We start from the raw sequence: 22,297 nt of genomic DNA on the forward strand, positions 1-22,297 counted from the left end.
GTAAATAGGTGTGGGTAAAATCGGGATCAAGAAAGGAGGCTATTGACGGAGTGGGAGTGCAGCGCAATATTAAACGCCTCATCTTGATTTCTAAATGGATTTACAGCCTATTTCATTCTACGTAATGAAAAAATAGAAAACAATAAAAACATTAAAAATTAAACAAACATTTATTTGCTTCCCATGTCACATTGTTGATACATTTAGGAGTCCAATATTTATGAAGGGTGTAGAGTCACACTTCCCGCGATGGTGTTGTACATGGACTTAATTGTATTCTACTTTAGTTATTGTATTTTGTATCGTGTTGATCCAAATATTGACTTGGTTCTTAGATCTTTTAGTATTTTAAATTATTCAACACCCATTACAAGCTTTCGTAAAGTAGACTATCTCATTTGTTCTCCATGTTATTCTCGGAACTCTGAACATCCTAGTATGGCTATATCTTTGTCTTCTCTATCTGCTCTTCAAGTTATTGCCATAATGTTCGATCGTCAAGGTTATGAGGTTCTTTATCTTCTCAGTCCCTTTAATATGTTAAATGCTGGATTTGATTGGTCGTCCACACCAATGTATCATTCGGTGTTTGAATACAGGATGGACCCGAACTAACATCAGAGGGGCCCCGGGTGTCGGACTATCAGATTTCTTTAGCACTGCTGGTGTAAATAAAAGATCTGTGAATATATTGTTGCATTTTGTGGTCACTTAATCGGCATTCTACTTTCGTAACTTTTCCCAGGATTTAAAATATTCAACCGTATGTCTGGAACAGCGCCAACTTTTAGTCTTGGTCTAGCATTTGCATAACCTAGAGCTGCCATTTTTACAGGATTTCTCTCGTAATATTCCTTTGAGAAATTTAATGAGCACAGAGTGCTGTATGGTGTTGCTTTGAAATCGACTCGCTTGTAATAATGTATCTATAACTTCTTTATGTCTTTGTCTTTTTGGAAAAGAAAAACAAAATGTTGTCCACAAGCTTTTGTTATTGTGCTATTACACCCGTAAGGAACGCAAAACTGGCAACTCCCACTTGGTATGCTGAAATTGCTACTATGATGTCACATCCCGATAGTAACCGAATAGTCGCAGACATTTTGCATACGAGGTCACGGAAATTCAGTTCCTAGGAGATATGCCAATATTTAAATATGTGCATTACGGTCGCAGATGATACTTCACAATAAGGTTTTCTTCTATAGCGCTTGTATTATCAATCTATTTTCCATTGGTTTCTGGTCTCCTTTAAATATAATCTTGTTTACAATTGTTGAGTTATTGATTTGTAGTTGGTGTTTGAAAAACTTCCTTTGATGATTAAAATTATCGAATTTTGAAATCGAGCTGTCCTGTGATTTAATTTAAACCGAATGAATATATACTATCTCTCTATATTTCACTCTCTTTCTCTCTCTCATGTTCGCATCGCCGAATGGATGGGATATTTTCCGATCTTAATATATATATATATATATATATATATATATATATATATATATATATATATATATATATATATATATATATCCAAGCGTTTTTCAGCCTAACATCTCATTCTCGTTTTGTCTAACTTTTATGCTGTGGATACACACTCACGTATTTACACACGCAATCAATTCAATTATCGACAAAAAGGATTTTAAATAGAGTTTATGGTGTTATGAGTGGTGTACGTGGTGTGTGCTAGTATGTGAAATTAATTTCCATCTTTAAAACTGTTCACTATAGCAAGGCGCTTTGGGTAGTATGTATGGGGTGATGGATGGTAGAAATGATGAGATGGATAGTAGATCTGTTGAATTTCGTTCTAACCTTTCCTTTTAATTAAGCGTGGGGACACTAGGCAAGACGTTTTTGGATTGTTCATTTGGATTGTTGGGTGGCCGAGAGCTTTGTTGGATGGTCGAGAACTCTTCCCTGGTTAACGTAAGCAGATCCTTGTAAGTGTTTGGACAGTGGTCAAAATGTGGGTGATGGTATACATTTTTGGTCTGCTTTTATTGTAGTCAAAAACTTGTTATTGGATTGTATATGTGCATATTGTTGTATCTAAAACTTTTAACGGTACATTCCTATCGTGATATACAGATTGTGACTTTAAAAGAAACTTTTGAAATCAAACGCTGATTAAACTTCGTTTGCTTGCTCGTAGTCGTCTTAAAAGCGTAAACTCGTAACATGAGAAGAAATAAATAAATATATATATATATATATACCTCCGCTCACAGAAGATAAAATCGTTGCGTAAGTTGTAATGTATGATCTGTAATAAACGTAAGATGACTAAGCTACTATTCTAGCTGACATTCTATAAAAGACACTTTGCCGACATTGGAGAGATTGTTGATAAAACAAGTGTTGGTAATGAATGCAACAATTTACAAGTTATTCCATTGATACAGTAGGCAAATATATATTGATATTATAGGAGGGAAACTTTCAGTACGATTTCAAGATATATGCATGCCAGTTATCAGAGATTATAGTAAACATAACATACACTCAATAATCAACAGGCGATAAAATATATGGTGGACTTAAGAAATTAGATAAAAGTAAAATGGAACACAATTACTCTCGCGAAAATCTTACCATATTTTCACAGTGTTACAATAGCTCCATTTCCTTATCACAAAACCACATGGTAATAAATTTAAAAATATTAAAAAGTACGAAAGGTTTCTGGAAACGTTTAATTAGGCACTTACTGTTTTTACAACATCCCATTTTAACACAATGTCTGCATAAATGAGACATGCCAGACTATGCAATTCCGAATCATACATAGAGATGTAGTTGTTGTTGTTGTGGGGTTTAACGCCATTTTTCAGCACACGATAGGCTATACATGGCGGCCAGTATTAATGGTGGAGGAAGAACCAGGGGAAAGCCCCGGAAAGAACCACCGACCCACGAGAAGCTACTGGCAAGCTTTCTCACATACCCACATTGGCTGAATCTGAGACTCGAACCGGCGCAGACAGAGGTGAAATGGCAGTGATCCGTAACGGAGAGCGCTTTAGACCACTCGGCCACTCGGAGCCCCCCATAGAGATGTAGGTGTGACATTCAAAATTCATTAGTGAAAAATACAGCTTTTTTATCTTCTTGTCTTACTCGGGAATTTCCGTAATGACGTAAACTACATAGTTATACATCGATTACTTATTTTATATATATATATATATATATATATATATATATATATATATATATATATATATATATATATGGGTGTGTATTTGTGTCCGTGTTTGAGTCTGTGTGTGCAGATTGTGCTAGGAGCATGATTGATCTTAGTATAAAGTTAAGAATATGAACAGCTCGACGTGAAGGAAATATTTCATGAATTAGTCGCCTGTGCAGGCACTGGTACTTTGAGTGTAAATTACGAACATCTGGAGTTTGAGACGTCCTGCGGTTCAGTCTCTGTGTTCTCTGGGAAGATGACTTAAAGATGTACGAATTGTGTATTAAGTAGAAATTTTCTGGAAATTACTAACACAACTAAATTAGGTAGATCTAACTTCAAAACATTATTTTTGCGTTAATTGATTGTCATTATATTTATTCATTTTTAAGAATGCCTTTTGCTGTTGTTGGTTTATTTTGCTTTTATTCTTGCAAATACTTTCCTAACGAGATAACTGGTTACAAACGTTAACACTCCCATTTAATTTTCAGATTTATTATAGTATTTGTCTCTGCCTTATCTAAAGTTAACATCCATATTCTGATTTATAACGAGAACAGACACCTAGATCTGATACAATCGAGGATTCAAGCCGCTGGCCTTTACAAGGTAGAACTCTACATAACGAACACCCTATCTCTGATCTGCAGGCAAAATGGATTCAATCGTTGTCCTCATTATTGTTATTCTTCCTCTGAGTGCTGGAGGTATCGTGCTCAAAGGTAAGTTAAATCTGAGCAAGCGTTACTTTGCTTGGGTAAAATAGAGACTTGAAATGATTGCAAATCTTCACAGAAAGGCTAAGGGTTTATAATTCCTCGTTGACAGTTATAGTGAATAGGTAGTACTGAATCGATTTGTTTATGAAGTGACCCTTAATAACAAACAATATCTTAAGCTATACAAGTAGTGTCGTACACTGAAGTCATTATTACACATGTCCAGTGTTTCAATTTAAAATTGGTATAGTTTTATTCTTAATTGTTCATTTATTCATCCTCTCTACAAATTTCATATCTTTCAGGGACACAATGGGACAATCTCAGAGGTAAGAACTATCCTATAAAATATTCGAATGTTGAATAATAAAAGGTCTAAATAACAATTATCTTTATATTGTTTGGCAGGTCTTAATGTTTTAATTAATCTTAAAACTGATTAATAAGCCATTGGTTTATTCATTTTGATTTTTATGCTGGGAATCATTAAATTAGCGCCATTATTGAAAATCTAACACATTCATGATATTAGGGACAAACTATGTACGTTGCATTCGAGATTCTCGAAATACAAAATCTTCTGTAGGATAGCAGGTTTTATTATTTTTGCGTATTCTAGCGACACATTAGTATGCTACTAACATGTATTAACTTAACCCTCAGTGTTATTTATTTATTTATATCATTTAGTAACGTGGGGAATGGATCCATTCAACCCGAATAACTTCGCCTCCATGCCAAAAACAGAGCAGGACGCCATGTCTGAAGGATGGGTCATGAAGTCGGATTGCAGTGGTAGGCAATACAGTACGAATACATATCCTGGAAATGCAAACAATTTCACGATTTTATGTCCTCTTTTCGGTTGCTTTAGATGATATGCATGTAGACGAACTTTATTCCTAATATAACTAATTCCGTTTAGAAACTGTTACACAGTCATTACAGATAAATGTAGATTTATTCGTAATTTATAGGAATTATTTTTGGCTTCGTAAGACAATGCAACACGATAGGTATTTAGAGGATCAATACCTCCGAGAGTTCTCTGTCGACTTTAATATGAAATTTAAAGTTTCATCCTGCTCTTACTAATGATTTTTAGTGACTCTGATTTGTCAATTCATAATCCAGTAGACGCTTTTGAGGCAAAATTGTGTCGTGAATAACAACTATTAACTGTCTATGCAGAATTGTTTACAATATTAATCACCATATTGGTTATAACAAACACGTAAATTTAGTATGCACTTCGTTTAATGCTCAACTGAGAGCGAAACTTTGGGTAGTACTCTCGTCTTCAACTTTCATATTTAGTCAAACCAATGTATACGATTTGAGCTGAGCATGCTGGTTGTTGTGTTTTTGGGCAGAACTTTGATACTTGTATAGCGTAAACCTTACTTAGAATATGTTTATACTTCGCAATTTCAGCTTGGAGACATTTCGTTGGCAAGAGATATTGGAAAAACGATGACCCTTCCGTGATGTTGCTATACGATGTTAATGGCTATATAGGTGGGATACAGATAGGGGTAGGTGTAGATGGTGGGTTGTTGGTGGTTGTTTTAGGGTTTAACGCCAGTGGCGAACGAAAGCTAAATGAAGATTGAGGCTTAGAAAGGTTTTGGCGCCACGATCTCTGCTGCCCGTGGAATTGGTGCGCCAAGACCTCTGGCGCCCGGAGCAAAATACTTATCACCCTCCATCCCCCTTATGAACCTACTGGTCATAGCCATTTCATATCACACAACAGGCTATATATGGCAGCCAATGGTGGGTCTAGTCCAGGTTAACCCAGGAAAACCCAGTAAGAACCACCGATACACCAGAAGCGACTTTCTCACGTACCAGCATTGGCCAAGCCTGAGCCTGGAATCCACTAGGATATATATTACATGAAAACAATCCTATATTTCATATATATATATATATATATATATATATATATATATATATATATATATATATATATATATATATATATATGAAAACAATCCTATTTGGAATGTACTGGGTGAATGGAAGTATACACCCATATTCAATTTCATTCCAATTAGATATATCTTAAAAATATTGTTAATTAATGTTAAACAATCGTGAAACTGGTCTGAGATACGAAGTGGAGGTGTTTTTTGTTGCTTGTGACACGGGAAAGACGCATCCTGTCTGATGTTTTCATACATTGATCTGACAAATTGCTATATTAATAAAGGGTATTTTTTGTTGCTTGTGACATGGGAAAGACGCATCCTGTCTGATGTTTTCATACATTGATCTGACAAATTGCTATATTAATAAAGCTAATATGGTAACTGCCAAATTATTTACAGCAGAAACTATTAATATATTTAGTAAATAAGTAATATAATTATGTTGGGGATTGGATTGAGACAAGGAAACCTAGTCAAGGGATAATATATAGATAATATATATTATTTGTCTCCCCATAAGGATATGCCACGTGGAGAGACAAATAATGTTCCTCCGCGATTTTGATTTCCTTGTCTTGGTAAAAACAACGTGACCATTGTTATTACCTGGATTTCAGAAGTAATTTTTTAAAATAAAACTAAGCCGATTACTTTTAAAATTTCTTTTTATGCATTTGGTAACTAATCCATTGGACTTTTTCAGAAGCTGATCTTGTCACGTCTGACAAAGTTAATTTTCCCTTTTTTAATAACTGCTAACGATAGTTTTTTTAGACCAATTCATGCTGATTTTTCGATAAATTTGAATACTACATAGCTAATAGTTTATCAGAGTGTATGTTGAATATTAGGATCATTATCAAGGAGACTATGTTTACCATATTTTTATTATCATTTTTGAAACATACTATTCTTGAGATGAATGTTTTTCATAGATACTGGCTCTTAGTATGTGTCTTAGCTTTTAATATAATGTTGTTTATTTAAATATTATTCATTCCTGTTGTGTGAATAGAAAGCAGATTCGTTTGTATTGTGTGTTTAGTATTTGGATTTGGGTGAAATTATTTATTCAACTTAATTATGCATTGAAAATACAAAGTGGTCATAAATTATTATTCAACAGAGACATTAACTGGGAATAATAGTGAATTCAAACAAAGCCATCCTGGGTTATATTATTGTGACTCATTAAAAGAGTGTGGTCTCATCGCGACGTCAAGGGGACATCAACAACTTCAGCGGTGAATGTTATCTCAAAAACCATTTAGAAGTAAATATACCTTTTTCATTAGTACTGGTGATAGAACTTGCTAGCCTATTGGGAATTTAATTCTCAGTGCTGGAATTTCTTTTAAACATTTTATTTTTGTGTTCGAGTAAAACATTACTTATTAAATTTAAAAAACCTTTTCGGTTTTACTCTATTTTATATAACTTTGTATTGTCGAAGAATAGAAACCGAGTAGGTCTTTGGACTAAATGAAGACAAACACAATGTGAGAAAGATGGAAATTTATGAAATGAATTAATAAAGAAAAATATATGATGTAAAAATGCAATGATTCTCTCACGTTCTCAACATACGATTCAGTCAAATCACTCTTCACAACATTCACACATTGAAAATAAACCAAAATATGAAATCAATATGAAGTGCAGATCCAAGAAACCTCATGGACGGCAAATACGCTTCAAACAGTATTATACCAACAAGAGAGATTCACATAATCCCGAATATGAACTCCGAATAAGATTCTAAATAATATTATTAACAAAACTAAGATTCAAAATAATCTTATGAACATAAAAATGCAGTTGGAACAATAATTGAACCAAACGTATGCTTCTAGACCCCTTGTACAGTCGCACGATTCTTTGGGTTGGCCCACACTCTTATCGGCCGCTCGCACCCTTTATGGATCCACCACATGTACCGTCATACGTATACACAAGTACATAAAGCATGCAGCACCCTTTTGAATTTGCTACGTCTACGTCCGTGGCACAGACATACGTACATACATACATACATACGTATCGACAGCACGCAGCCTTTAATACTCTGGAAACTCTAGACATCTCTAAACAACTTTAGACAGCTTCAGACAGCTTGAATCAGCTTCAGACAGCTCTAGACATTTCTAGTAAACTCTAGTCAGCTCTAGTCTTAGTCACAGTCACAATCACAGCGACAGTCACAATCAGCTACAATAAAACCAAATTTGTCATAATATTAGTTTCTGTACAATCTCTAGATATATGCCAATACATTAAACTCTAATAGTGACTTGTAATTCAACGTTCAAATCTGCGTTGTTATAAATACATTATTACTCGATAAGACATTACAACCGAATAAGCTTCGCATATCAAATGAAATGTAAATTTAACACTTACCAATATGGCTGGAGAACAATGGAGAGCGTACACTCCTTGACGTGATCCAAAACGACCAGTGTCGGTTTTAGAAATTGATCTTACTTAAATCTATAGGAGAGTGATCAAAAGTCAGGTTAAAATACCCGTGCATATCATGTTATTAATGTCCCTTCGTCACAAGTACTGCCTTGCGACGTACATGTTAATACAGTCGCTTACCTGGAAAAAACACGTATTCACCTTAGATAACGTTGTACGCATGTACAGGGAGAAATAGTCAAATAGTTCTAAGGCAAAACCAAGTTATTTCTTTGCCTAATTCTGTGACATGTATACTACCATAATGTCGTAACGACTACTGGTCTGAATGAATCTTATGATAGTTAAGTTCCATCGCTGAAGTGAATAGTATAATGTTCAAACAAAAGGAAGGAGGTTTTAGTGGTATTCATAATTATATGAAAGCAATAAAATAGTTTAACCACTAGGACACATTTCGGTCCACATGACATATAACCCATCCAAAACTATCCAGAATATACTTTTCTGGAACTAATGTTGTTGTACTGGTTTATATTGATTAAATCCTAGAATGATTTGTGTATCAGTCTTTGTTCCAAAACACTTATATACTCATGTGGTGAAATTTCTTACCCTTGGCAGACTCAGATTCTTGTCACGTAAGTATATATTACTTATATCGGTTGATAAAATGGATATTTAATCGTGTTCCCAATGAATATTGATTTGTCCACTTCTCTAATATATCCTCCATCCCCATAACCCATATTCTATTCTATTCATCATAGTTTACATAGCGATTTACCTGATCGCAAAGAACGTGTTATCAAACAAACGTAAATGCTATTGGTTGGAAGAATGTCACAAAGTTGTTCCTATCATGCTTTCATGGATTGTGTAGCGTCCATCATCTGTGAAAGCATTAGATGTAAGCACTACATTTTACATCCCCCTCCCAGTTCGATCCTCACAATTCAGTAAATATGTCCCTTAAACGCCTAACGGTAATATTTTTGTTCCTTGATACACTTAAGTTCGTAATAGATTTTTATTAAAGTAAAACTAAATGTTGGATTCAGTTGTAGTAGCAACTTGTCATTTACATATAAAACATACAGTGTCATTTGGTTTTAAGTATTGTTGTTTTCAGTTGTGAAAATATATGTTTACAGATATCACTCAAATTTCGTAGATTGTTTACAAACTCTCTTTCAATTTTCATAAATTATATAATTTTGCACAGGAACATGTCAGCCGTTATCAGGAATTTGAACTAATACAAAATATAACACACTTTTTCTAAGCTCTTTTATACACCAATGATGTACATTTGTTATCGATTATTGTCAGTTTCGGTCCTTATCTTATAAACATCTGGCAAATACTATCTTAGAAAGCAATAATAATTTTAGCAAAGTTTGGTCATAATCCCAAGGTATGTATTTATGATCCGTATATGCAGGTCTATCGCACGGCAGATGGATGAAAAAGACAGAACGGCGTAAAAAAGGAAAGGAAAAAAGAAAACTAGGGATAAAGGGATATCGTTTTTGCTGATTCAGCGAAGTATCCCAATTTTATAAGAGATTGCATGGAAAAATTACTACATACAGAAAATTATTTTAGTTACATGGTAAATATACTATGACATCATTTTGCAGATGGAATGTCATTCATGAAAAGAATTAGTATCATGACGCATTTAAAAATATTGCATATATAATGTGTTTCACGCTTAAAGAGAACTTCGCCTATTCTTGAACAGCTGCATTATATTGTACCGTGATCAACATAATTGGTAAATATGTAGACATAATTAAATTCAGACTTGAATACTAAGTTGTCAAAGTATTATCTACTTTAGATTACAAAAGATGTGAAAACCTGGAGTGGTGAGGATTACCCATTTCAACAGCAAATCAACGCTCCATTCGTGGATGACGGTGATCTATATCTCATCACAGCCTATTTTACAGAGCCAGGTAGGTTACCTTTTTCCAATGCAATGTCATTTGGATACATGTATCCCTACATTTCTAAAAATTGTTGTAAGTACTTATGCGGTCTAATATTTAAAAATGCAGTATCCTACGAAGCAAACATTTACAAGAAAATATATTACCTTGTGAGGGTATGATTATTTGGAAGAAAGTTCTAAATTGAAGATATACACATATGTTCGGGAATATATTTTCCTATTTACAAGTGTGCAAAAACAAAACTGAAAATGAAAATAGGGTGACCTGTGCAACATTTCGAACGGATGTTCGATACACAAACTATCATAAATTATTTCAATCACGGAAATTTGTAAGCGTATTCTCATATATTTATTTATTTATTTTAATTATAAATTGTATTGTCTTCCTTGTTGGTACTACATAAGTACCAGAGTGGTGTAAACTAAGACTTTTATACCTGATTTACTCATATCTTTTCAATAACTAAAATATCCAATTGAGAACAGTCTCAACATAATTGATGCAAATGATTATGAACAACTCTATAATGCAGGGTAGAACTTTTTATAGGGATATTAAACAGCCATTTTGTGTTTTATTGTAATAATGCATGAATATGAAAGTAATACATATGCTTATAATCATTTGATTTAAGCGATTGTATTCTTTTCTTTTACTACTACTCATTATCAATATTCGTTTCGTTTATTATTTTCCCTCTTACCATACTTATGTGGAGATATTACAACAATTCCAGGGTATCACGCAGATATTTTAAAGTCTCTTCTGAAACAAATTCAGGATATAATCAGGATATTGCAATGACTAGACTGAAATAAATTCAGGATCTAACCAGGATAATGTAATTTCTCTACTCAAATAAATTCAGGATCTAAAAAGGATATTGCAATGACTCGACTGAAATAAAGTCAGGATCTAACCAGCAAATTGCAATGACTCTAATGAAATAAATTCAGGATATAACCAGAACATTGCCGTGATTCTACTGAAACAAATCCAGTATTAACCAAGATATTGCAATGACTCGACTGAAATAAATTAAGGATCTAACCAGGATATTGTAATTGCTATAGTGAAAAAATTCAGGATCTACAATGGACATCGCATTAAGTCTGCTGACATAAATTCAGAACCTAACCAGGATATTGCATTGATTCTGCTGAACTTAATTCAGGATCTAACAAAGGACATTGCACTGATTTTAGTAAAATAAATGTAGGATATCACCAATATATTGTAATTACTTTCATATTCAGTATAGCAATTACAATTCACACAATCAGTACAAAACCTAGGTGTTACTCTGGACAGTACTCTCGCATTGCACCAACATGTCATGAACATATGCAAGGCTGCGTATCTTGAGCTGAGACGCATCAGCTCAATTTGCAAATATCGTTCAGTTGATGCCACTAAAACACTTGTCTGTTCGTTAGTACTTTCAAGACTGGACTATTGTAACTCAATTCTGTCTGCTTCATCTCAATATCTGCTCCAGAAACTTCAAAAACTTTAAACCACAGCTGCTCGAATTTGTTTAACACGTTATATACCTACTTGAATTATTGTTATCGTCTTTGTACTGTCCTCAAAACAGAATTGCTTCTTAGGCAGATTAACTATAACGCCTTGATTACTTAATGTACGTTTGAAAGAAAACCGGATTCAAAATTAGGCGAGTGTTTATAGAGATAGGAGCGAACAGTTTCCTAATACTAAGTATTACATTTGCAAATCAAAATGTAGAGTTTCATTTTATTCCTCTCCCCCGAAGTTACGTAAGAGGTTATCTATCAGGTGATTGTCCTACTGATTTTATTTTAAGGTCACGACATTTATATTGGTTTCTGTTAGTAGTATTAATAACAAAGTGTTTGCAATCACTTGACTGATAAAAGGAAAGGCTTTCATTTTGTTGAATTATCTTTTTAAGGTTGAGAAATTAGATTCAGCTTAGACATTTTTGTGTATTTCAAATTAGAAGAAAAGAGCGATACGGATATAACTTGTTTTGATTCATTTCATTGTACATTCAGGGCAGACAAGAGGAAGAGGGGCAACCGGGGATATATCCAGTAAGGGGGCCCAGGTCGAACAACACCTTTTAATTTTATAAAAGAAATGTTTCGTTTGAAAAAGAACTAAGAGAAGCCCAGGTATGTTTTACCCCAGGGCCGGTGATCGCTCTCTACAGCCCTTTTTACGCTTCCCCATCAAAGGAGGAACAATTTCCTAAAAACAAACGAAGCGTTATAAACAATAATGTATAAAGAGGTTTTGTTTTTTGTTTCCTTTCTCAGAGCGGGGATCAGCCGCATTGTTTATAATACGAAGTGTGGGGGAAATCCTTGCTAAACTTAACACTATCCTAACAGCTTATATTTGTAATTGCTCTAATCTCTACCTTATGTTGAAATATTCACCCATCCCACTCAACATCCACATATTCTAACATAGACCTTTGTATATGCTGAAAAAGTTAATTCTAATGATTTTCTGCACAGATTTTATTTTATGGATCATAAATTATTTAACAATTTAGATTCTTTCGTAATCAAATTTGCAATATGCAGCTCCCAAGTGTATGCATTGTTAAGCTTACGGCAGAGCTTTGTCGCAGCAATGTCATATAGATTACACACTTACACACACATATATACAAACACACCCACACACACACATGCACAGAAGCTAACATAATGTAAAAACATCTTCCTTAATCGAATATTATTGAATCAGCGTTTCACGAACGTGTTTCAAATTTCAATGAGTCTATGGAAGGGTTTGCATCGAGACAAGGAAGGCCCAGTCAAAGGATGACGTTACTAATGTTACCACGCGACTGTTATTTCCTTGTCTTCGTAAAACACTGACATGGATTAATGTTCTCACCATATTCGTCCACTTCGTTTAAAAAATTTGTAATATAGTTAGAAGATTCAGCGCACTTATTGTTAACTAGATACTGTTATTGTCTTTCGATTTATATAATGATCATAGAGTCTTATACTAACATGCGAAAATATGAATAACTACCTATGTAGATCTAGCTGCACAAGCACAGTAACATAAGTTTATGATTGTTACGTGTTGGAAGTATTCCACTTATTTGTATCTGGATCAACGTGAATTTGTTTGTTAGTACCGTCACTGACATGCTTTTGTTCACGAGGACAGTGGGGGTGACCTGTCGACCGTACGCAAACATACAATAACGTATATTTCTACAGTATTATCACATTTAATCGATGGATGTGATATAAAGATAAATCAAGGAATTAATTAATTAATATATTTTACAAGGATAATTGTTAAATTTCACCGGTTTCAATTCGGAGAAAGTTACATGGCAAACAATGGTGAAAATGAACAATGGGAAGAAAACTTCCAAGTGTGTAATGGCTGTGAGGACATTCCTAATTCACGAGTTTCTTGGAAATATTCATTGTTTATCATAGAAGCATGGCAATACACTACATTGAAATCGTCTTGTGGAATAGCGTGTTGACTGGTGAATGAACCAAATTAATTAATAAGTGCCGGATATTTAATTTGCAGTGGCATTATTTTCTTTTGATTCAATTAGGGAGGATTGGTGGTGTTGCACAAATGTTCCATGCTGCTGCTGTAGTGGGGATTAACGCCATTTTTCAGTACATGATAGGTATTACATTAGACCACTATAACTGGCAGAGGGACAACCCGATAAAAACACTGGGAAAAGCTACCGACGAGCGGGAAGCTACATACAAAATTCCACATTGGCTGAGCCTGAGACTCGAATCCACTCAGACAGAGCTTAGACAACAGTGATCCGTAGCGGTGAGCGCTTTAGACCACTACGCCACCCGCGGCCCAGAAAATGTTGTGCGAACGCAGGTCTAACAACAATACAGTTCTGATTGTTGCCGTTTTTGCAGTAGCTTTTCAGGGAGTGGTATACTAGTGGTATATATTATGCTTGCATGTTTGAGCTCTAAGAAATAGCTAGACGTCGTGTACATGTGTGGGGCCCCGAGTGGCCGAGTGGTCTAGAGCGCTCTTCGTTACGGATCACTGCCATCTCACCTCTGTCTGCGGCGGTTCGAGTCTAAGATTCAGCCAGTGTGGGCATGTGAGAAAGCTTGCCAGTAGCTTCTCGTGGGTCGGTGGTTCTTTCCGGGGTTTTCCTGGTTCTTCCTCCACCATTAATACTGGCCGCCATGTATAGCCTACCGTGCTGAAAAATGGCGTTAAACCCCACAACAGCAACATGTACATGTGTGTCTCACTGTTTTCAACGTTATAGAGACCTTAAGCTGCTTAGAAACATGCATACCATCTATATCAAGCACAAAAACGCAACAATATGGTTAGTTCTTTCGAATAGTCGTTCATAGCGCGAGGACACCATTGCTGAGACAACCAGACTTGTACAAACATACTGATTTAAGAAAGGTAATTTTAACAAATCGGCTAGATTTCTTTATCGTAGTAAATATAAAGTACATAACAAATCAGGAAGTACACCAGAAAAAGACATATTTGCTTATATGTAAATTACCCATGACTATAGTAACATTTCATATTTTCGCAGCTATTGTCTCTACCGTCGGCCGAACACAGTCAGATATCAACACCCACGGTATAGGAGAGCATCTGTATATCCAAAACGGCACACTTCCCACTGACGTCATTACAGTACCTACACGTGAGAGTGAAATGGCATCTACTGGGTGGACGAAAGGAAAATGCTTCACATCTATGGGTTCGTCTGGGCCAATTCTTTTGTTGCGCGAGATGGTCTAGCGTCGTTATTTATAAAGATATCTCGGCGCACGAGGTGTCAAAATACGCGGAATAAGATTTCCTAACAGGAGATGTGGTTGTCATCTTTTATGCTCATTCAATATATTTTTTATAATTGACTCTATCACATTATATGTAAATACGTCATGAAATACAGAGTTATTCATGATAAGAAACAATATAAAGGGTCTACTCTGATTCTGCAAAAACATTTACTGCAATACCTGATAAAATAATAAAATATATGTTAAGCAAGATAAATACATATGATAGAGGAAAAGCTTAATGTAAATAAAGTCATTTAAATATTTATAAAAACTACTCAGATGATGATCAATTGAAACAAGTATAAGGGTGTGGAATACGTAAAAAGAACATATATCTTAGTGATGGGATATAAACGTCAATAAATAATCTTCGCGTGTTCTTTGGGTAATAAACGCTTGCCTTATTTCTAAATACCCATAATTTTTAAAAGAGCATACAATCAAAGAAAGAACATCACATATATAAAGAAATGCCCTTTCTGTAATAATATCCCCTATCATTACGCCTGGAGATACCAATGGCACAATAATGATGTAACTGTTGGTATTACATCTAGTGTAAATATAATAACCAATTACTCTGATATTGGTATATATCATTTGAAATATGTCTCCTTTCAAAAGAAACAAGATTCATGCAGCTCGATTTTGAACGTTATAATTCTCAGTGAATAAAATAATTTGAAATAGGTTCGATATATAATTTCCACTTGTTTCAGCTATTCAACGCAATAAGGAATATAGCGGAAAAAGTAGAGCATTAGATCATATGTGATACCTGTCTTAATAGGCCATGTACACAATCGCATATATAATAGATGGCATAAACATAGTATCCAAAACACCGCAAGAAAAATTGCTAATTATTTAATTTTAATGGAATAAAGTTTTGGCGCAGATCAAACCGTAAAAACAATATTTTATTACAGAATCATTCTAGAAAACATGAAACGGATAAAACATATTTTCTAACACGTTAGTAGCCTCTCAGAAACATAGTTCATAAAGAAAAATAAACAAAACAACGTTGAGAACAAACCCAACTATGTGTGCATTGCAGTTCATTATAAATATGATAAACATACCTTAAAAGTGGGTCCAGAATTGATCCCGAACTTAAAGTGCTACTACACTCATATCTTTTTTGTGTTTTGCTCTAGTATATGCTTTGTTCGCCTGAATCAATTTAGAAGTCATTGAATGAAATATATTTGAATCTGTTCAGTGGCAGCTCTACACGTTCCAAATTGGAAAGTATAGCGTAGTTGCTTGCAGCTTCGTATATGGGAAAATGTCTACAACTATACCTAATCATCAACATCAAAGGGCAACATGAATTGCACAATTATCTGAACAAAATTGTGCAGAGTAAATATTGAAAGCTATGATGTTGAACTCAAATTTTCATTGATAATATTTACTTATTACATTGCAGATGGCATCACATCAATACTTTAGAGCCTTAGGCAAATGCATTCTTGTGATATAAATTAAAGTGTGTGGCGATATTCTCCTTTAGTTTCTTAAATGTTAAGTTTCTTGTTTTGTATCCAAAATATATGTGATCCCTTTTCCGGCTTTCGCATTTAAGTCATGTTTAAAATGTAGCATGATTAAAACGGATAGATGTGTACCGGGTACTTGTGCCATTGATATAAGTCACACTTGATTATATATATGGTGATTACGCTAAAAGTCTAATATTCCGTCCCGAATTAGTTATACATATGGCTGCATTGTGTTTGCTGTGGGTAATTGCTACGCAATTTCCACCAGTGGTACCATGTAAGTATCTACCAGTCATATGTTAAGCTTTGTTCTGAGATACGCTAACGCTTGGTATTTTTTGACCATTGTACCTCTCAAGATTATCAATATTCGTTGAACTTAAAGAAAATTAACAACAGTACGGATTACGTATATTCGTTTGCTCGTTATGTTTAATAGTTAACAAAATGTGAATACAAGTCAAGACACTGACCTTATCGGGGACAGAAAGCAAAATAGTAAGAAAGAATATCCATGACAGGCTCCACTATGGGTTTAAAGCCTCTTCAATGACGCAAGATTTTAAACTATAATACTATTTTGTTAAGGCATACATAGGCATATTTATATTTCAAAACATCAATAGTGTCTTTAATTTATGAAATGTCTTTTTGTTCTTTCGGTTAGGTGTCTACTATTGGTACAACTTACGCGTTGACATGCCTTGCAGCGAATTGTTCCCTGTTTTCCTCCTGTACAACGAAGGAGAACTCATTGCGTTCGGCTGGGCTCTTCAAACGAATGTCGCAGGTGCCCAACGTCTTGAACACCAACCGACATCATCCTTCTCGGTGAGATAGAGATGTTCTTAGCAAACGATATATCTAAATCTCCACCAATTAGTTTCGGGTTTAACTGGAATCCTTATGCATTCCAAAAGCAGTTTTCAGGCGTGTAGATAACTAATGAATACAATATTTATGCTGGCATGGTAGTCTTTTACTTAATTATTTTCTTTCAGGATAGAAGCTTGAACTTACAATCTTTTATTGCCACTTTACTTTGAAAATTTGATTTGTTTTCTTTTTCGCCTCACCCTATGCCAGTGTATGCATCAAAACTGTGATGTATGGTAGATTTAAATACGTGCTGGTTTTCTCAGTCGACGCAGTCGTAACGATACGATGGTCGCGACCATAGTACTATTTAAAAAATCACCCGCCGTTTCCTGTTAGATATATGATTTTACAGAGGACGATGTTGAAAACAATATTTCAAGTTTTCATACATGTTGTATGTAAATACTGGTACATGGCTGCATGTATTATTCATGCAGACAAAAATAATTATCTTTCTCTTTATTTGTTTAATTTAGAATGTTTGTTTATCTACCAGGGCACAGTCTTTTGCTATAGGTAAAGGTATTTTTAGTCGAGGTCACTCCCACTATGCCAACTAAGTAAAACAATTTGACCAGTGAAGCGAATAAAATTACGGACCACAGATGAATCAGTTAAAATTATGCGATCTTGAACACAATCAAACAATTTTGGAAATGTAGCCTGCATACCGGCTTTAATTTTAATGTTACCATAAGTATCTGGTATTGAATTGTACTAGGGGGACAACTCGAGATTTATTTCGGCCACAAAATACTTGACAATAAAATCATCTTGAAAATAATATGGTCTTGTAATGAAACGTGCAAAACCCTTCAGCACAAAAACAGAAGCCAATCAAAAGCAATAAGACACCATTAAAGATTCCTCTCCAAAGAATTTGTTTGCGTGGATATTTTCTAACCATATGCATGCATCAATTTCACATTAGTTTAATATTCAGCTATCTCTGTAATGACCTTACCATAGATGTTACACATAATGTTTGGAAATATACTCGTAGGACTTATTTCTGTATAAATAAATCTTCTCCTGGTCTAATGATGTTTTGGGAAGAAAAACGAAGTTAACTATGCAAAGAAAACTTCCATGGAAAATATAAATGGATATATTGATTTTTGTACCCTGAAGCTTAGTCTTGTCTTATTTAACGCATATTGTATTTCATACTTTTTAGCTATTTATGAAGACCGTTCCTAGCTGTCTCGACTATCCGGGTACCCTGACAACCTTGCACATCTACATGAATACACGTTACTTTTTGAACAAGTGCTAATCAGAAAATATGTGGTCTGGTCATGCAAGTAATGTTCCACCTATTAAATAATGGCAATACACTTTATGACGGATACACTAAGCAGATGTGTTACAGTTAAATATATTGTATGACATCGTGTGCAGTGAAATATATAGCTGGCTCTCGTTGGAATCCAAACAAATTGATCATAAACATTGTTCTAACACATCTTTTCATGTAAATGCTAATATTTTGTAATTGATTCTAACTCTAGTCATATTTTTGTTTTTACGTTGGCAAAAGTCTTCTAGTTGTAAATAAATAGGGAACAGAAACACTGTTTGAAAAGACTTTTCAACTAAACCTTAACTTTATGTTCAAATGTGTTTCACTAAAGTTTGCTTTATGGTATGTTAGACTTCGAGCTAAACGTATTGACTCTCACTTCAAATGTGTATGGGAAAACTACTGTACAGTAGGGTAACCCTTATTCCTTTTTGCCAAGAATTACTCCATCACAGAAGCCGCCATGTTATCACGTATTCATAGTCCTTATGATTGATTCTAAATAAGATAACTCTTTGGGAATATTGTAATATACCATCTGGCAATGAATATTGATCTTAAGAAATGACGTTCATGATACTCATTATTTAACGTTTATCAAGATATACTTAAAGATCATCCTTGTTTATCTTGATGTTGCATACCTGATGTTTGTAGTGTCGAACGCACATTCACCTCTTCATGATATATGTGTTATGGATTACTAAATTATATTTGTTCATATGCGATTTTTTAAATCTCCGATATCTTATTTTGTAAAGAGCATAATAAATATATTCACCTACGTCATTCATTAAGAAATCTTCTAATATTGCAAACATTATTGTATTGAATTAGCTGTTTGTTTCATCGATTTACATCCAACACATTGAATATTTTCTAATGGCAACAAAGCTGACTGTTTTATTTTCTGACATTGTAGATCGTAACTACTGCAAAGTCAAAGCACCTAGAGTCTTTATCGGCTTGTAAACATTCAATACATTGCTGTATTTGTTCTTTAGTGTGTTGCAATTAGTGTTCACCCCATAAAATGGACTCCTTAAGTTTATTTATATTTTCTTTTAAACTAAAAGAAACCAGTATGTTCATATATTATACTTTCCTTGCAAATAAAATATCCTTTTCAGGTTTAGTCCTTCTGAAGCTTAAACTATGTATCGTCTCTGGCGCACATTTTTTAGTGTGAATGATACATGAGGGTTTTGAATAAAAATGTATTCACCAGATATATAGATATCTATTTCAAATGCGTTTGTTGCTTTTCTTCTCAAAGATCTCTTGATATTTATGTATGTTGTACAAATTGTTCTTTGTTGAAATGTACTACCCTACGTATATATTATAGTTTTTATTCCCAGGTAGATATACAAGTTCAAAATACGAGAGTGAATATCATTTGTGTTTCCTTTTAGACTTCATAATAAATGAATAACTGTACTATAGTACCGTTCTTTTTTTCTTTCAAAGTCTTTTATATTAATGGTTAAACATTTGAATTACAAAGTATTTACTTCTGGCTCCAAGTGATACACTTTACAATTGTCATCAACCTTTCTAAAGTTACATATAAAATCCCACCTGTTAGATGTTCATCTTTATATTACGTTAACGTTTTATACGAGCAATTTTACATTTTACAGTGATCTCTGTTTCTCGCAGACATTGGTTGACACATGAGCCATACCTTCAAGGTTTCTATTATATACAAGTAAAACGGTCAAGAACTTGATTTGCTATAGTAATCATTATCTGTAATATATCCTTCGCAATACATATAACGCACATGTCTAACTTTAGCATAATGGTTCTACATCACCCGTATCCTTCCTTTAAGTTCAGATTTAATTACTAAGTACAGATAATAGCATAGAATAAAATCCAATTCTACCGCAGTCATTGCAAGTTAGCAAAATGACTTAGTACTTGCGGAATATGATGATGTGATGGATCGAGTTTTCAATTCTTTATCCACGTATATCATATTTCTTGGAAACTATCGGATAACATGGAACATATCATTCTTACTCAGTTGTCGCACACGAAAATATTTTGCATACTGATCACACTCTTCATTAAATACTTTTTAAGGTAAGATTATCTATGTTGGCAATTTTGCATTTATAAACTTTTTTAATGAACCCATGTATTTTTATGGTGAAAGGTTTTTCTGAAACATATAGGTTCCCTGTTTCGGCTGTCATAGAATAAGCATGCAGTTTGCATCCTTTAGCCTTGTACACAATTCACCTTCTTAAGAGTGTATTAAACAAATATCTACCAAGAAATTGTATTCTTCTTTTAGGTATACTTTCTTTTCATAATTTCTAACTGTATGAAGTAAAGACTTTTAATGGGTTAAGTATCTGTGCCAGGGATGGGCGTCAAATAAAGTGTGCTAACCAGCCGGTTAACATTTGAGTTTGTTTAGCTGCTCTCGTATAGATATGAAAACTTTTTAAGCGTGTTTTGCTTGGAATGATGCGTCTATTTCACAATTTATGTGCATTAAGTGTATTTGAGAAAGCTTGAACACTACACTAGTAAACCAATATACAATACGGCATAATATGAACGGAAGGTACAAAAAGCTATTTGTGCTTTGGTGCTTCTAATGAAGTAAGTTAATCCGATCAATTTCGTTCTTTTTACGGAATTGCGCCAGGCAGATATTTAAAAGATTTGACCTTAGAGAAAACAAACACTCTATTTGAAATAATCAGGACAAAGCAAAGAGCAAGGGAAATGACCAAGATTTAGAAGCTGAATGTGCAGGAGAAACTGTGGTTTTGAATGTTGGAGCTGGGCACTTCCAGCTAATAACCTACAATCCATCATTTCATGCGACAAGACAAAACGCTTTTGGTGAAAACGTCTTTGCAATCAAATGCAAATAAAGCATTTAAAAGACTAACAAAAAAAAAAGGAAAATGTGATATGACCACCGTAAACTAGATTTATAGTATATTACTGATTATATCATTAAGACAACTAGGTCAAATCATGTTGATTTGTTTGTTGTTGTGGGGGGGGGGGGAATACATAATGTTAGTTCAGCTCAAAGAGGTTAAGGCTGGGTATTTTGTCGAAGGAAAACAATTGCAACGCTATATCCATATAATCAAGGAAGATGTGAAATAAATAACTGATGACTCAGTGGAAACTAGGAATTGGATGAACACATGCAATTCTTAGTTTTTCTGTTCTTTTGTTGCTTAGTTTCATGCGAGAGAAAGTGTGAAGAAACAAGCAACAACAACAACAAGAAAAACAACATCGAGGCTAGAGTTACAGCAAGGGACAAATATTTCAAAAGTGGAGATCTTCTGTAATTGGAATTTACTGAAGTAGATATTTGTAGTTTCAAATTATTACTACTTGCTTTGTAATATTTTCTTCAGTTTTTACTGTGATTATAAGTTTGTTTCATCTTACATATAGTAAGTTAAGTTAAACATATTGGACTGCATTAATGACACGAGTATTTATCATTATCTCTTCCCGTGTCAGGTCTGATTTGTGTTCGAAATGGAGG

General features: G+C 34.2%; 1 protein-coding gene across 4 annotated transcripts in view; it reads left to right on the forward strand.

The window, feature by feature from the left end:
- LOC149799426 (uncharacterized) overlaps nt 1–20,202 on the forward strand; it is a 56,512-nt gene extending 36,310 nt beyond the window's left edge. For 2 of the 4 annotated variants that reach the window (XM_089958775.1, XM_089958774.1), the window contains exons 2-9: nt 3,760–3,921; nt 4,224–4,247; nt 4,609–4,713; nt 5,353–5,453; nt 10,120–10,237; nt 14,814–14,984; nt 17,248–17,411; nt 18,637–20,202. In XM_089958775.1, coding sequence (XP_089814901.1) covers nt 3,855–3,921; nt 4,224–4,247; nt 4,609–4,713; nt 5,353–5,453; nt 10,120–10,237; nt 14,814–14,984; nt 17,248–17,411; nt 18,637–18,735 — 849 coding nt within the window. In that variant the 5' untranslated portion in view covers nt 3,760–3,854 and the 3' untranslated portion in view covers nt 18,736–20,202. Of the gene's footprint in view, nt 1–1,835; nt 1,947–3,759; nt 3,922–4,223; nt 4,248–4,608; nt 4,714–5,352; nt 5,454–10,119; nt 10,238–14,813; nt 14,985–17,247; nt 17,412–18,636 lie in introns of those variants that run through there. The other 2 variants (XM_089958776.1, XM_089958777.1) reach the window with 2 other exon arrangements.
- Nucleotides 20,203–22,297: the final 2,095 nt, after the last annotated feature.

This window comes from Sinohyriopsis cumingii, chromosome 5, assembly GCF_028554795.1.
Source record: "Sinohyriopsis cumingii isolate HCF-2022 chromosome 5, ASM2855479v2, whole genome shotgun sequence".
In the NCBI taxonomy this organism is placed as follows: Eukaryota; Metazoa; Mollusca; class Bivalvia; order Unionida; family Unionidae; genus Sinohyriopsis; species Sinohyriopsis cumingii.